This window comes from Hylobates moloch, unplaced genomic scaffold, assembly GCF_009828535.3.
Source record: "Hylobates moloch isolate HMO894 unplaced genomic scaffold, HMol_V3 SCAFFOLD_4, whole genome shotgun sequence".
Classification (NCBI taxonomy): domain Eukaryota; kingdom Metazoa; phylum Chordata; class Mammalia; order Primates; family Hylobatidae; genus Hylobates; species Hylobates moloch.
In genome coordinates, this window is record NW_026652279.1 from 24,243,265 (window position 1) to 24,260,435 (window position 17,171).

The 17,171-nt window shown below is 35.5% G+C and overlaps 1 protein-coding gene across 5 annotated transcripts in view; it reads left to right on the forward strand.

Moving 5' to 3' along the window:
• GRM7 (glutamate metabotropic receptor 7) overlaps window positions 1-17,171 on the forward strand; it is an 890,122-nt gene that overhangs the window by 278,330 nt on the left and 594,621 nt on the right. For all 5 annotated transcript variants that reach the window (XM_032149559.2, XM_032149558.2, XM_058437196.1 and 2 more), the window contains exon 2: window positions 7,499-7,715. In XM_032149559.2, coding sequence (XP_032005450.1) covers window positions 7,499-7,715 — 217 coding nt within the window. The remainder of the gene's footprint in view (window positions 1-7,498; window positions 7,716-17,171) is intronic.

A 17,171-nucleotide genomic window follows, 5' to 3' on the forward strand; every position in this document is an offset into this window, starting at 1 on the left:
ATATTATTAATATAATTAATACTTATATTAAATTGTACTAATATAGTAAATTACTAATATACTAATATAGTATATTATATAATATACAGTATTATACAATATTATATAATTACTATATTATACAATATTATATAATATACTATATTATACTCTATAATATAATATACTATATATTATACTATATATACTATATTAACCTCTTAAAGGATTAAGGGCTATAGGTATTTGATTTTCTTAATTGGTGAAGAGAGAAAGAACACCACAGAGATTTGGACGTTTTGTCATATTTTCTGTTTACCGTACTGAACACCTCAAGGATGCTGGAAATAGTTGGTTCTACAGTGCTATTAGAATTATCACAACATCTAGCATAACACAGCAACACACAGCATTCAGAATTTGTAAATTAATCTGAAGCATCAATATAAAAAATGAAAAAGTTTTAATCACTGCTTAAAGTTATTTAGTTACAGAAGCAAAAAGGTCTGTAGCATTCTAAAAAGTACTGATTTAAAAAATGCCTAGGGGAAATTTTGATTTTTGTAGAGACACCTTGGATGTTTGGAAATGTATTGCAGATACGAGAGCGTGAATTCATGCATAGATCTTTTCTCTGAAAGAATGGAATACCTTATAATAAAGTATCCAAGGAAATAAATACATTTTCTTCTCCAAACAGGATTCTAGATCAATGTATAGTTTAGAGTGATGTGTCGATACAGCTGATTATAAAGATACTTTCGTAGGTGATGAGTCAGCAGAGATTTAGAAAAGAAAAACCTCCTTGATATTGGCCTTGGCAATGATTTTTTTTGAACATCACACCGAAAGCTCAGGCTACAAAAGCAAAAATAAATAAATGAGGTTTCATCAAACTAAAAAGTTTCTGTATAGCAAAGAAAACGATCAATGATGTAAAGAGACACCAAAATAAAAGAAAATACTTGGAAACCAGTATCTGATAAGGAGATAATATCCAAAATATAAAAGAACTCACACAAATCAAAAGCAGGAAAACAGCTCAATTAAAAAATGGAGAAAATACATGAATATACATTTCTTCAAAGGTGACCTACAAATGGCCAACAGGTACATGGAAAGGGGCACAACAGCAAGGAAGTGCAAATCAAGACCACAATGTGATATCGACCCACATCTGTTATGATGGCTATAATCAAGAAGACAAAATATAACAAGCATTGGTGAGGATGTGTAGAGAAGGTCCCTCTTGAATAGGTGAAAAAAGGTTTTGGATGTCTCATCTTTCTCATGAGAGAGAATGAGAAGTTATAAGACTAAAGGTAGGTAGTATGTCAGAAAAAACATGAAGTGGTTGACTATTCCAAGTAAGGGGAGAGAAAGGCTTAACCAGTATCACACAATGCAGGAGGCAGAACATGTTATAAAGGAAGGGAAAAAAATGAATTGTAAGCCATTCTAACTGGAATGATGTTCTCTTAAAGGGGAATTGTAGCACAGGGCTTAGGAGTAAAGGATTTAGAGATGTGCTCAAAGTGAATTCCAGATTTGCCACTTACTTATACGTAGCCTTCAAAGTGGTTCTTGATCTCTCTATGCCATAGGTTCTTTATTTGTAAAATCAGAAAAACAGAAATTGTGTTAATGTGCTGTTGTGAGGATTAAAATAAAATAATGTATTACAGGTCTTAGCATGATGTTTCACACATGGGAAGACACTAAATTATAATTTATAGTATTATCATTATTTTGTTATTGTTCATAGAATATCTTTACCTAGATATCCTGAGGAAGTGCCGTTCTGTGTCTCAAGTAAAAATAAGAGCATCCTATATCAATAGCAAATATAAAGAAAATGCTTTCAAGACATGTGGTGGTAGATGGTGACACAGAGACTGTGTAAGGGTCTCCACAGTATTTTTGAAGCAAGTCATAAACTTATATGGAGAGGAAGACTTTGGGCCATATGATCTAGGAGTTCCCTTTCAATTCTAAAAGTGTCTTTCTAAATCTAAAGGAATGTCCTATAGGTTCTAGCTAAGACTTTATATTGACAAAATAAAAAAATTAAAGATAAACTTCTTAATTTAACTATGTATTTTTTCAAGATAAGAAATTAGAATAATACTAGTTGGCTTTTAATTGCTCACTGTTCAGAAATAACGAAAGGGAAAGGAATTTTTCCTATTATCGCTCTTGTTTTTCTGGAAACTCTAGCTGAAGTAATTAGAAAACTGAATCATTATAACTCGCTTACATGGAAATCCCAAGAAAATAAACTGAAAGCTATTACAACTAATAAGAATTATAACAAGGGTAGGAGACACAAAGAAAATCTACAGAAATTAATAGATTCCTATATGGCAGCAATAAAGAGATAACAAAATGAATTATTTTGTCTCATACATAATGCAATGAAAATAATTATTTAAAAACAAAGTTAAGGAATATGCAAGGTTTACATGGAGACAATTATAAGATTTTAGGAAGAGCAAGAATGAACAACCAAATAGATAAAACTAGATAATTTCCCATGGGGGAAGATAAAATGTTGTAAATATTTAAACTCTACTCAAATTTATTTATAGCTGTAGTATAATTCTCATTAAAATCTTAATGGAATTTTATTGTTGACCTAAAAATAATTATCCTAAGTCTAATAAGGAAAATTAAAAATGTGATTATCCATGATCATGTTGAAAAGGACAGCTGTGAAGAGGGAGTATGTTGCAACTCAGATAGCCTCAAAATACTCTAAGCTCATAACAGCTAACATAGTAAAACACTGGCCCAAGACTTGAAAAAAAAAATCAAATAGTAGAAGATACACCCTGAAGACCTAAGGATGTTTAAGAATTTAATATAGAACAAAAGATATTCTTTTCTGTCATTAAAGAATGATTAATTAATAAATGGTGCTAAATCAAGTAGTTAACCATTTGGAAGGAAAAAAGTATCGATTACTGTTCTTCTGTATTTAACAGCCCAAAGTAATTTCCATGTAGAGAAAGATTTAAATGTAAACCTCAAATATTTCTGTCACTTTGAGGTAGAGCGACTTAAACATTATTGTAAGGAAATACTCATGAGTATGTATAAAGGCTTGCATTAGCTCTGAGGATTTTTTTTTTTTTTTGACTTATAATGACAGTGAAAACTTGAAAAGGTTTAAATATTTAAAAATGAATGTTAGGCTTAGGTTAGGTCAAATATTCATACAGCAGAATATTATGCAACCAGAAAGAAAGAGAGAAAAGAAAGGATGGAAGGAAGGGAAGGGAAGACTAAGATCCGTATTTTAATAATAGATAGTATTTATAAGCTCATAACAATAATTAATAACTATATATGTGTAGTAGTTCTGTTTTCACACTGCTATAAAGAACTGCTTGAGACTGGGTAATTTATAAAGGAAAGAGGTTTAATTGACTCACAGTTCAGCATGGCTGGGGAGGCCTCAGGAAACTTACAATCATGGTGGAAGGCGAAGGGGAAGCAAGGCACTTTCTTCACAAGGCGGCAGGAAGAAGTGCCAAGCAAAGGAGGAAGAGCCACTTGTAAAACCATCAGGTCTTGTGAGAACTCAATCATTATCACAAGAAGAGCATGAGGGAAACTGCTCTCATGATCCAATTACCTCCACCTGGTCTCTGGAGACGTGGAAATTATGGGGATTATGTAGATTATAATTCTCGATGAAATTTGGGTGGGGACACAAAGCCTAACCATATCAGTATGTGTGCATAACCAAATATACATACAAAGGCAATAAAGAGATACAACAAAATGTTGACAGGAATCAAGGCATTAAAATTAACCTGTTTTCTTATGTTTGTTTCTCTACATTTTTATAAATAATATGTTGTTAATTTTCATTAAAAAGCATACACTTATTCTAAATAGAATAGGTTATAGATGTTTTTAAATCCTATTTGATACTCATTAACAAAACCATTCCTGTGCAATAGGCAAATTTTTATGAAGAGAAAAGAATAATAAGATGATAATGTGGTCCTATGATAAAGATTAAAAATATTTTAGTTTTCTACGTTCAAGAAAAAAGGCCTAAGACGAGATGGAATACCTCTTTTTATATAGCTGGAGTGTTATCGCACTAAATTGTCTTTATCAAAAGATCAAGTCTCCATTTCCAAAGAAGACTGGCAAGAGAGAAAAGGTCCAATAGCAGCAAGAGAAAGTATATCTAGATATTTGGGTGAAAATAGAAGTTAATTGCTAAAGATGCCTAATTATCATTTGATCAGTTGTAGGTACCAGTAGTAGCATTCAAAATAATTATTATGTAGGCTTTAATGTAAACTTGAAAGCAAGTAACTAAACATGAAGCATAATAGCTAGGAAAATAAGCAACACTATATTTCATAGGTTACATAAATTATTCCAGTTCTTCATCTCTATTGCTACAAGGGATATCCTTATAAAGCCATATTTTTATCTCAGAATAAAATCCATTTTGTCTTTCATTCCTTATTCTTGCATCATTATATTCATAGTGTCAAAATAAGTACCATTGGATAGAGGGTATATGCATGATCCTAAAGAGAAATATGGGTCTTAAGCCAGGAGGTATTGCTTATTTACACTGGAAGGGATACACCACAGATAGTAATTATTTTCAAAGGGTGCATAGTAATGAGGAAAGAAATCTGTTTCCTCAGGATTTTCATTACTAAAATTTCTGGCATGGTGTAGAAAATGCATTGCATTGGGGCACTTCGCAATTCTGATGTTTTACAGCAGCTACATAAATGCAAATTAATGTAGAGGGCTGGATGTATCTTTATTAGCACACTTTCAAAGGTACAGAGGGATTTTGCCAGGAAAGACATCTGTGCAAGAGCATGAAGCTTTTACATTTCCACAAGTTGGAATTGATGGAAATGTATTGACATGCTTGGCTTCTTTCCTTTTTATTTCTTGTAAGGGAAAGCCTCTCTCTCTTTCTCCCTCTTTCCCTCCCTCTTCTATTTTTCTGTCCAAAGCCTTTATTCAGTTGATATTTTTGTTACCTAAAACTTATAACCTCCAAACTACAATAGACACATAGGTAACTCATTCTATTAAGATATTTGTATAAGCTTTACTGAGGTGCTTATATAAGGTGTTTGAACAACAGTCTAAGAGCGACCAGTAAAATAACTTTTAGTGGCTATGTAGTCAGTGATGTGAACAGAAGTCAGCCTGGATTCCATTAATCTACTGGCCTTCCTTTTTAATGCTTATTTAAAAAATATTTTAGTAATAATTCAGCAAAGCATTATAGTTGTGATTGTTTATAGCTTTGTGACCTGAGGCAAGGTAATATTCTTCGAAGCCTCAATTTTCTCCCTTGTAAACCCAGTTAATAATACTGTAATACAGTCTAATGTAATACTGTATAGTCCGGTTCAGAGTATTTGCTGACGATTAGATAAGGCAATGCATATGAAACTTTTAGAACATGACTGGTACAAAATAAAGAGTTGGATAAACTGTACATATTACTTTGAAAGCAGTAATGAAAGGAATATGTAAAAACATTTTATTGCCATAGGACAGTGTGGAGAATGTTCGTGATGACGTGCAGCAGAGGACTTGGAAGTCAAATGTGGGGAATCGATAACTTTAGTAAGGAAAAACATACCATTCTTTATTTTCGATGATTATTATTCCCATGTATTAAGCACCCCTCTGTTCCGGGCATCATGCAAAGCAATGCACATTCATTTTCCCTGTTTCTCAGAACTTGTTATTAGTGATGTAACCAACTCATTCAAGTGAAATAGCTTCATCAAATTAAAAACTAGCAAACAGAAATGCCACGCTCTGATCCTACATCTTGTCAATACCAAATCCTATTTTATTTGCACTAAACCTCACTATAACTGAGAAGTTTCTCAGGTAAAAGGACCCATCAGGAGACATGCAGGTTTTCTCACACTGGTTTTGAATTAAGTCGGGGCAGAAAGCCTGCCCTCCAATGGTCATAGAGCAGAACTGCATCATGGACGGGCTGCGTGGAAAATGGTGAGTCGTCTGATTTCAGGGCCACAGGACTTTAATGCTGACCCAGAAATGTTGGCGGAAAAATGATCTTTACGGAGGCGATAACTAGCCTTAAACTATGGCAAATGGGTATACTTTAGGCAAACTACAAAGGAAGGAAATAAATGGGTTAATAGTGAGTAGAATATTCAGGGTTCGAAGAATCAACTTGAGCGTGGCTTTACCATATTTGAGCTACACTGGACTTTTGGGCTTGGTCTGAGAAAAGATCAACTGGCCTTTGGACACTCGAGAAACCTTTTCTGATAAAGCAGGGATAAGACCTGGGAGAGTTTGTAAGCAGAATTTTGTCAGAGTTGATCATTCTTACATGAAAATTAATTGTATCACTCATTATCTATTGCTTGATAGAATTAAGACAAAAAAGGGAACAAATGTTAGGGTGTTTTGAAGAGGTAACTAGCATAGGAGTTCTGAAGTTAGGGACTAAGCCGGATTTCTCATCCGTGATTACTTCGGGGCTGGCCTTAGGCTACCTGAAACCCCAGGCAGACATTTTTTTGCAGCTCTTTCCATGTATATAATTTAATTTAGCAAAGTAGATGTGTTAGGACTACTCATATAGCCCAATTTCCAATGATCCTAAGAAATAAATACTACAGCAGATGAGGGAGATAATTTGACTTTTCTTCAAGGGGCCTGTGGAGTCCTAAGATGATCTTTATAGGCAGAAGTTCTAGAGCTCTTCAGGACATTTGGTGAATGCCATGTGAGGTAGAGGTCAGAGGGTTCCTTGAAGGGAAAAGATAGAAACCACAGGCCCTTGTGGCCTCCACTCAGACAATGCTGCCAGCTCTCTCCCAGAATCCAAAAGAGAATTTGGAAAATTTTGAGGAAAGCCTGTCAATGTGCAAAGACCACCAGAGTAAATGCCTTGGGGGTGGGGAATTTCTCTTCCCTGGGGCAAAGGGTATTACTGAGCTACTTTAAAATGTTCTTGTGAAGAATAAATTAGATAATGCTTGTCACTTACTTAGCTATTTCCTTGGAGACCATCCGCAATCAATCAATGTTAGATGGCTAATGATATCCACCAGTATTCACAAGCTGTGCCAACTAAACCAATCTTTATACACACTCCAGCCAGGTTTTTGTATTTTTATTTCCATTGGTTTATAAGTAGTAAAGTGTGATTCACCATGTTTGGTAGAATGGTCATAAATCTTTTTCTTCTAAACAACCATGACCCTGACCTTGGAATTCCCATGCTGACCTCCTTCCCTTATTCCTAAGATAAGGAAATAAAAAGGCAAGACGCTAAAGTCAATACTTTTGTGCTGCTAAGAAGTAGATGGTTACATTTAGGTGGTCTACAGTTACATGGTGGTGTTTGGCAAAACATATATCCCCTTTGCAGCTCAAACCCTCTATTTTAAGTAAACTGTCATAAGTATAAATGAGTCTCTTACATCCTCATGGTGCACTCTCACGTGGTGCTTTCTTGTCTTTGCAGATCCCCCAGATTAGTTATGCATCAACGGCACCCGAGCTAAGTGATGACCGGCGCTATGACTTCTTCTCTCGCGTGGTGCCACCTGATTCCTTCCAAGCCCAGGCCATGGTAGACATTGTAAAGGCCCTAGGCTGGAATTATGTGTCTACTCTCGCATCCGAAGGAAGTTATGGAGAGAAAGGTGTGGAGTCCTTCACGCAGATTTCCAAAGAGGCAGGTAGGATGAGATTGCTCTGATCAAGCTGGCTCTCTTCAAACGTCTGTGGCTTGTAGAGTTCTCTTCAGACTTTATTAAATAAACACTACAGACTCTTACATTCCCAGAGTCCTGCGAAGTACACCTGTAACGTGTTCATTTGTACGACTTGGTTGTTTTTGGAGAGATTTTCGAAGTTGTGAAACTGAGATCCCTTGAGTACTAATAGAATAAATGAAGAAAAAAAATATGTACTCAAGTTAATATCTTACTTCTGCCTAATGGGTAATAGGGTGGATTCTAGCCTGTGTATGAAAACATGGGAAAATGTGGCTGGATATACCTCCCCATGAAGACTCTTCCTCTCTGCCTCTCTCCAAAATGGAGAGAATAATTTAGAATTATGTGAATGCAATCACAGTGCCACTTTGATTTGAAGAATACCTGGAATTCCTCTGAATGACTTGGCCAAAACAAAAGTAAATAAATTATCCAGGCAGTAGAATGTATTTAGACAAACAGTCTTTCAAACTTGAGATTATTTTGAGACAGTTCTCTTTAGCAGCCCTTGGAGAGGATTCTCTTACGTTTGTTTATTTAGCTCAGATTGGAAGTAATGGGTTCAAATGTTTGGCCAGCTGTCTTCCAGTGGGCAGATTTTGAAAAATGAGACAAAATTCTCACACTTAGAAATTCTGACAATAAGTATTCAGGTTTCCCCATATGGATGTATTGGATATAGTAAATACATACAAATATGCATGCTTAGATATTCCCACACGTTTCTTACATTAAAATTGGGTGCTCAGTGTTGTTTGTAAGCATTTCATGCAATTTAAATTGTTATTTACCAGAACAGTTTACTGACCATAAAAGCAAACAAACAAGCAAAGCAATAGAATGAGAGCTCCATGTTATGAGGAGAGATGTCATAAATTATGAAGATACAGCTTTGAGTATTTGACTGTCAGATTACAGATATACTCAGACATATAGTGCTTCCGGATAGGGATGATGCTAAAAGAAAGAAACTAGGGCTTCTTTATAAATCTCATGTTTTTAATTCAGTGCATCATTAGCTGTAATTTCAAAACTCCACAGGAGATCTGTGGAGATCTGTGAGATTCGTATTCTCTTCCTTCTGACTTAACACAGCTGACTAGATAGCTTCTAATCATTGTTAAGTCTCGCTCTAACCACCATTTCTGGGTTCAAATGCAACACTCGCAAAAACTTCCTTTGTTTTGTTGGCTTGGTCTTACACTTCTAGTGTCTTCTCCCACAGCGCCTATCACAGGTTAGTATAATTTCTTGTTTGTTTGTTTGTTTTTCTATCTAATCTTCATGACTATAGGAGACCATGTCTGTCTCATTTTCTACTATGGCCCCAGGTGCTACATTCCCAAGGGAAAAATTTATGCTACAATTCAGTTAGAAACTTTCTGATTAGGAAAGAAATCTTAACTCCCGCCTTGTGGCATGCTGTGATTTATAGGACTCATTAACAATTGACTTCATAAATCCCCAAAGAGGTATCTAATCATTTTTGATGACTATGTTTTTCTTTCTTTCTTTGTTCTCCTGAATCCTGCCTTGATCAAACTAAGGCTGGAGGCAGACTTAGAAAAATATCTAAAATATCAGGATAGAATAAAATAGATGAAATAAGATGAAAAGAAAATATGGGTAAAATAGTAAGATAAAGCTTAGAGATAAAGGGCAGATGCCATTTTGCACTATATCATTGTTAAAAGTGAGCCTCAAAATTAACACTGAACTTTAAACTGGATGAAGCAAAGGAAGAACACTGCCCATTCTGTTACAAGATTTACAGTGTTCATGAGGTCAAAATCATGTTGATTATTCCGTAAAGTACAGTTTTCCTTGCCTTGGGATCAAGACAAATGTTTGCTCTGGGTCTGTATAAAAAACCATATTCTATAGACAGGTCAGCGGTGACTTTCACATGGCTGTTTATTCCTGGTGTCATTTGGTGGAAACTTAAGACATTAATATCTGAGTTTGCTATTATATATAATGACTCTTCGAAAAGGAGACGCTCTTATAATATGATCTGAATTTCCCAGCTCATATTTTTAGCTAATCCTACATTGAAAAGCCCCAACTAAAAAATATGGATTCTATCAGTGGCAGCCATTTTGGATGAAATCTTTCCATCCTAGAGCCTTTCCCCTTGAGGACGGGAGTAGCTAAAAAGCCAGCTGGTGGTAGAGAAATGCAAAGAAACAGTGAATGTTTAGGTGATGTCTTGAAAATTAATACCTCTTCAAGGTATTAATAATAAGTAGTATGGTATTTGGCATGTATTTATAATAAGTATTTAATAAGTATTCTTCTTTTATACATATTATAGTATTTGGCATGTATTTATAATAAGTATTTAATAAGTATCCTTCTTTTATACATATTACAGTATCTGGTACATATTTATAATAAAATGCATTGGAACTATATCATATGTGCAAGTGATTTAGATGTATGAACTCATGTGCTTAGCAAACACCCCTCTTTTCAATTAGAAGAAAGGAAGAAAGAAAGGAAGGGAAGATTATTAGTTTAAATGGTGTGGAGTAAGTCTACTCAGTTTTGGTGTGGCCTAGAGAAAACATGAAATTCATTCAGTGAGTTTCATTTCTGTGGGCCTCTCATAATGCGCGCATCTTGCTGCTGCAAAGGTGATTCTGGTATTTAAAGACACACATCCCACGACCTCTAAAAAGAATCCATCTCCTTCCTCTGATGTTCAATTGAAAAAAATAATCATATATTCTAGTTCCAAAAAAATGAGAAAATAAAAGAAAAACTTATCTATTGGAATTTCTGGGCATATACATGGTTAGGGAATTCCCCAAGGTAATTTTAAATGTTCACTTTTTTCTTTACCTGCAGGCTCGAAAAACTCACCCTCACAAAAGATACAAACCCAATGTGTATGGATAGGTGAGGTGATGTGGCACAAAAATAAATAAGCACACTGGTTATGGTGTCAGAAAGACCTGGATTTGAATAATGGACTCCATCACTCTCTTATTTTAACAATGTTGACACATGTTTTAACTTTTCAAGCCTAAACTTCCTCATAGAAAGAATGAAATTAATGATTTCTGCTTCACCAGGTTGGTAGAATATATAAGCTGGTGCCTGGGGAAGCATTTAATACCCAATAATATCTGATTACATTGCATCACACTGGCTCCCTATAAATAAGTAGAATTACTGTTTGAGTCTGAGAAATTTGAAAATAACTTGAGTAGTAGACGTTATCTGCCTTGAGTTGTAATTAGAAGGTTATTTTTTAAGCTGTTTCTATTCTTATTAACATGCTGTCACCATGTAAGATGGATATGAAGAAAAGGAAGTGAGCTATTTGCATTGTCCTATGTATGTAGAATATGTGTATGTGTATGCATATATGTGTGTGTGTGTGTGAGAGAGGGAGAGAGAGCAAGAAGGAGGGGGGTGCATAGACTCAATGGCGTTTCTGTGTACTGCTGGCAGGTTGGAAGGATTTACTTCCATTGTTTCTGAACAGTTTGACTTTGAAGGTTGTGATTCTTTTCCTCTATAAATGGCCTCACCCTTTTAAAATGCTTTAGCTTCAAAATTTACTTTAGACTTAAATCCTGAGGCAGAGGCTCCTTATAAACCAGAGCCTAAAGCATCTCCACCATGCTCACAGTCACAGTGCACCGATAAGCGCCTCTTCATTATTTACTGATAGAACAAACCAAGACAGTGATGTCAGAGAAAATAAGCCATCCTTTAACAGAGGCCATGTAGTTGTTTAAAACATGGAAGTCTAGGCACATTTTCACTGAACTGTCAAAGAAAACCTCAATACTTATTCTTTCAAGTATCATCCGGCAGATTTAAATATGCATGGATACTGTTCCTTGTTGAACTTTCAAAGAGAACTGTAACATGGTTTTCTCAGATGATGAAGTTTTGTAAAACAGTTATATTTGCATAAATTGGCCTGTTTATTTGAATGAATGCACACGCAATAGCAACAAAGGCAATTTATTTCTTAATATTGCTGGGAATGAAAGAAAATCCACTCTCAATGTGCTTTAAAATTCAGGTCAACAAGAATGACCTAAATTAGACATTAAAAACTCCTTTATCTAAGTGAGGGTCAAGGTAAATGTTTATGATAGCATGTGGCACTAATAAATTCCAGATCCTTTTAACCAAATCTGATTCAAGCACTATAAGACTAAGGACTACATATATGACTCTTACAGTCCATCAGACTATTTCCAGGAAAATCTCATGAATACTGCTTGATAATATAGTACAAATAGTAACAATTGTTACTGCTATGCTACCATCATACATGTCGACTTCTCAAAACCTAAAAGAACTATCCTTTTGGTATTTTACGGTGATCACTTAACATAGTTGTATTTCAATTGTTCTTATACAGTCGTTATTCAGATAAACTCTAGAATTTATTTTTAATTAATACTTTATCATAGCCTAGCATATTCTTTCCCAAAATACTTAGAGGAAGATTTGATTAACTGTTATTAACTATTATTCAGCCTTCAGTTTTTTAGACCTCAAGCTCTACTAAAAATACAAAAATTAGCCAGGTATGTTGGCACGCACCTGTAATCCCAGCTACTGGGGAGGCTGAGGCAGGAGAACTGCTTGAACCCAGGAGGCGGAGGTTGCAGTGAGCCGAGATTGCACCACTGCACTTTAGCCTGGGAGAGAGAGCAAGACTCTGTCTCAAAACAAACAAACAAACAAACAAACAAACAAACAAACAAAACCAGAGCTAGATGGATTTTCCTACTATAGGATTTCAGAGCACTGTGTGCCTCTCTCCTGCACAGATACAATGTTCTATCCTGTTGCGTGCATTGCCCATTGTTAGTCTTTGCCAATTTACTTTAAGCTCCATGAGGGCAAGGACATTTTCCTGTGTTTCTATTATCTAAGATAATTCCTAGTACATAGAAGGTAGTCAATCATTATTTCTTAACGGAAGGAAGAATTGTATTTTTCCCCTTTGCCCTTTAGGAAAAAAGGAAGCATGTAGAGAAAGACCTTACGATATGTAATTTTGCTAGAAGGCCATAAAATATTACATCCTAGATCTGCTTGCTGTGGTTTTGTACAGTTGCTTTCACTCTGAATTTACACCATTATTTCCTCTCACCATTCCTATATAAAACTGATAGCAGTATGGTGCAACCAGGCTGTAATTCTTGATACCACCATCTATATCGAATTCTGTTTTTGTTTTTTTCTTTCTGTCTATGTCATGGTGATTATGGAAAACTCTCACACATTTTAAAACTAGGTAGATTATTTTCCTAATGAGGTGTTTGGTGGTTCCAGCTTAGATATAGATACTAAACATGTGAGAACTCAATTTTAAGACACAAAATCACAAAATTCTTATAATGTCATTTATCTTTAGGTACATTTAAAACTAAACTGTAAGTTCCTCAAGAAAGACTTTGCATTTTATTTGTTTTGGGATCCTCAGTGGTTAGCATAACATTTTAACTTTTAACTCATGCTTCATTTGTTAGCACTTCTTGAGTATGTCCCCTTCCCCCATCATTACAGTGACCTCTGAGACCCACTTAATTCACCTTGATTTATAGTTATCATTATCCATTCTTCCAGAATAATCCCTCCAATATAGTATCCATTCAGCTTTTTAGATAATCTTTCTAAATCATAAATAAAGTCATTTCAGTATCTGTTTCTGGTTTGCTCTTCCACAGAGGATCAAGTAAAAGATGTTTAGCGTGAAACATAAGGTCCTTCATGACTTGGCTTCTGCTTTAATCTCCAGTCTCATTCCCACATTTATCCTTTTTCATATTCACCTTGAGGCCCCATACATATACTCTTTACCCCACTTATTCAACCTTCTGTGGGTTTGTGGATATTCTTTGCCTTTGCAGAGGCTCTGCTTTCTGTCTGGACTACCAGCTAACTTCAATTTATTTTTTCAAAACATGACACCTCGGAGAAAGCTCTCTCTTACTCAGTCTTCCTCTTTTGGAATTCATGGTCCTCTTTTGGATTGTGATGTATACATTCATCTTTTTAACAGCACAACATTCTTACATCTATTTCCATTGATAAATTAATAGAGGATCACCAATTGCGTAAGTTTGGATGAAAGAAAAAGCTTTTGCATCACTGTAGAGCTAAAAAAAAGTCAGATATTCGTGTTCCTAGCCTCCCTTGAAGCTAGGGTACAGTTGTTAATTCAGTCTTGGCTAATCAGACATACCTATCATGAATGAAACAAGATCTAGGGACACAAAAAAGGCTGGAGCGATGGAAAACCCATTTTGTTGACAGTAACAGCAGTAGCAGCAAAAACCGTTTGTCACAGATAGATGTGATATCCAGCATCAGCTGGATGCAGTAGAACAATCTCTAGCTTCCCTCTTTTAGAAGAAACTGCAGCAGTGCCCAGTAAGCTTGGTACTATGGACTTTTTTTTTTTTTTTGGCTTTGATTCTGACAACTGAGCCTCCTTTGTTTCTGCTTATTTTCTGATTTTGTTTCCCTGGCCTTCCGAGGGATTCTGTTTATTATCCCTCATAACTTAAATTATTTTTCTGCTTAACGTAGACAGAATTGATTTCTGTTGTTTGCCTTCAGCCTTCATGAATATAAGCAGGGGTGTCTCTTTATGAGTTCCACAGCACCCTATTTAAACTCTATCATGGACTTTGTTGTATTTCATTGTAATCATCTGCCTAGTTATCCTCTCTCATTAGAGAGTAAAATTCTCGAGGCTAGACAGTATGCTACATTTGACTTTCAACACTCGATACCCAGAGCAGTGCCCAGCACAGACTAGGTTTAATAAATGCATGTTGAATTTAAAAATAATGTGTTAGTGATACAAGTGGTGATGTCTTTGAGGCTGTAGTGGGTACAGTAAAGCTGTTGAAAGTTTTTCTAATTTGAATTTTCTGAAGTGATCATTGATCTGCTATAATTAACTTTATAGGAGGGAAAAATGGGACTAGAAATCTGGTGATATGACTTGTACTTATGCAATATGTATCTGAATGGTAGGTACTATTTCAGGGTACCTTCTTTATGGTAGGTACTATTTCAGGGTAATAATGATAAATAATAATTCTAGTAGAAACAGCAATAGGACAAAAAAACCCTCTGTTTTCGAAGAGTAGAATTACATAGTTAGAGCAATGAACACAGCCTGGTTAGGGCATACTACAAGGAAAGATTCTGAAAGAAGGTAGATCTTGACTAAATCCCAAAGGTAAGTAGATGTTAACCAGACAAAGCTGACCTAAAGAGGTTTGTGGATGACATACTAGGCCGAGAGAAGCATGTTAAAAGTCCAAAATAAAATTGCTTGATAGTATTTAAATACTTGAATGTTGCAAGAGAAATACTATTGCTTCGAAAACTTGTGTGAATCTTGAATTAATATGATGGAAAATTCTCTTCTAAGCAATGTGGTAGCCATTCCAAAAAGCTTTCCGGCTTTTGAACCAAGAGCATGGGGTTGTGGCCCTAATGCCTCCAATAACTCACTGGGAACTACCACATTGTTTCTCTGGGTTGGAAAGTCATCACATATTAATTGAGAAAACTAGTCTTTCTTGGGTCAGACAATTCTCAGACGTTTATCTTCCTAATTACAAAGGATGGGTTTCTCCCAGGCTATGGATTGTCATTGTTGCCATGGGACTAGAAATAGATAGTGACAGGGTATTTTTGCTGGATGAGAAAATAGTGAAAAATCATATCTCAGTGATTCCTTCTCATCTCTTCTGCCTGCCATCATTGCATTTGATAAATTTGAGGGGATATGAAAAGATCCGGAGGTGAAGTGAACTATTCCTTTACTTGCCTATTTAGAAATGACTGCCATAGGATGCATGTGCTAAGTAGAAAAAGGTGATGGGATTCTGGCAGAGAGGTTAAGGATGCAGTGTGAGGAAACATAGCTCATCTTTACATAAAGGCGTAGAGACTCAAATAGGGAGAATTTTATTGAGCCATGGAATTTCTTGGTTAATTGGCTGAGGGGGAAGAGCACTATTGCTCTGTGATAGTTTACATTGGGAATTAGCCACACTTTTGCAATAATATCATTATAATCAATAAACTTTAGGGGCAAAATGTTTAGTCTTCTCTATTTAAGGAAGATGCATTCAGCCTTCAAGGTGAAGCTTTCTCTTCCTAGTCTTCACAAAAATGTTCACTGAAAGAGATTCCTACTTCTGTATCTCATCGGTTTTCATAGATGTCAGCAAGAGAGATAAATTTCAGTAGGAAAATTTTGTATGTATATTGGAAGGATCTTAATTAGTTTCTAGAACTCGAGGAAAGTACCCAGAAAAAGTTTCAAGGATAGCCAGATCTAGAGTAGTTAAAAATTTCAGAGTAGTAAAAGTTATGTAAAAGTAAATGCTTAGTGTCATTACTGAAGTCTAGCATATCCAATATGTCCTCCACTCATATCATGGTGCTCAAATTTCAGTATCTCATCAGAGAAAGTGAACTAGTGACTCATGGCATTGCCTAGGTTTGGGTTTTGGGAAAATAGGACACCTTGATTTTGAATCTCTCCACGGCCATAAACAATAGGGAAGATATATTTCCCAATGTGATTTTAGTGTTGTAACCAAAAGTTGGGTAGTCACAGTGTAAAAAAATGCTATCATTTTCATTGCTCTTACCAAAGGCTCCCCACTGTTCCACCTCCACCCCTGGAATACACAAGTAAAAAGGAGTAGGCTTGAACTGTGGCCACACACACGAAATGCAGTATTCATTAAAACAGAGGCATGAAAGTGGGCACCGGAATTAGTCAAATGGAGAGTTCTGAAAAACAAGTAGATATTCCAATCCAAGAAACATTAAATTAATAAATGGTTGCTTGCAAATATCTATTTATTGGACTTCAACTGCTACCTAAATTGTTTTGTATTTTGAACAACCTGATATGTGTAAATGCAGCCTCTTTGAGACCTGCACAAAGGGATCTGTTTTCCTTTAATTTGGCAAATGGATTCCTGCTGTTAAATCTTTCAAGAGATTATAGAAAATTCTACAAAGCTCCACATGAATTGCATTAGCACTCTCAGTCAAGCTGAAGGGGAGCGGATGATAAACATACCCGGCAGTAATAGTACCCGTCCCAAACACACTGCATTGACTGACTTTGAAATAATAATTTGACCTTACATAGCTTCAAGTTTGTCTATTTCCAGTTATTCATATTGCTTCTTACTCTTTTGTCTAGATGACTTAAAAGCAAGCACTTAAACCATATTGTCCATAATCACTGGACAGTATTATTCCATTGCATTAATATTTTACATTTGGCATTAGTTGTCAAACAAGCTCCTGTTTAAATAGGCAATCCTCAAGTATCATTACACTCTAAAAGCAGTGATATTAGGGTGTACCTTTGAGGAACTAGTGTATAGGTTG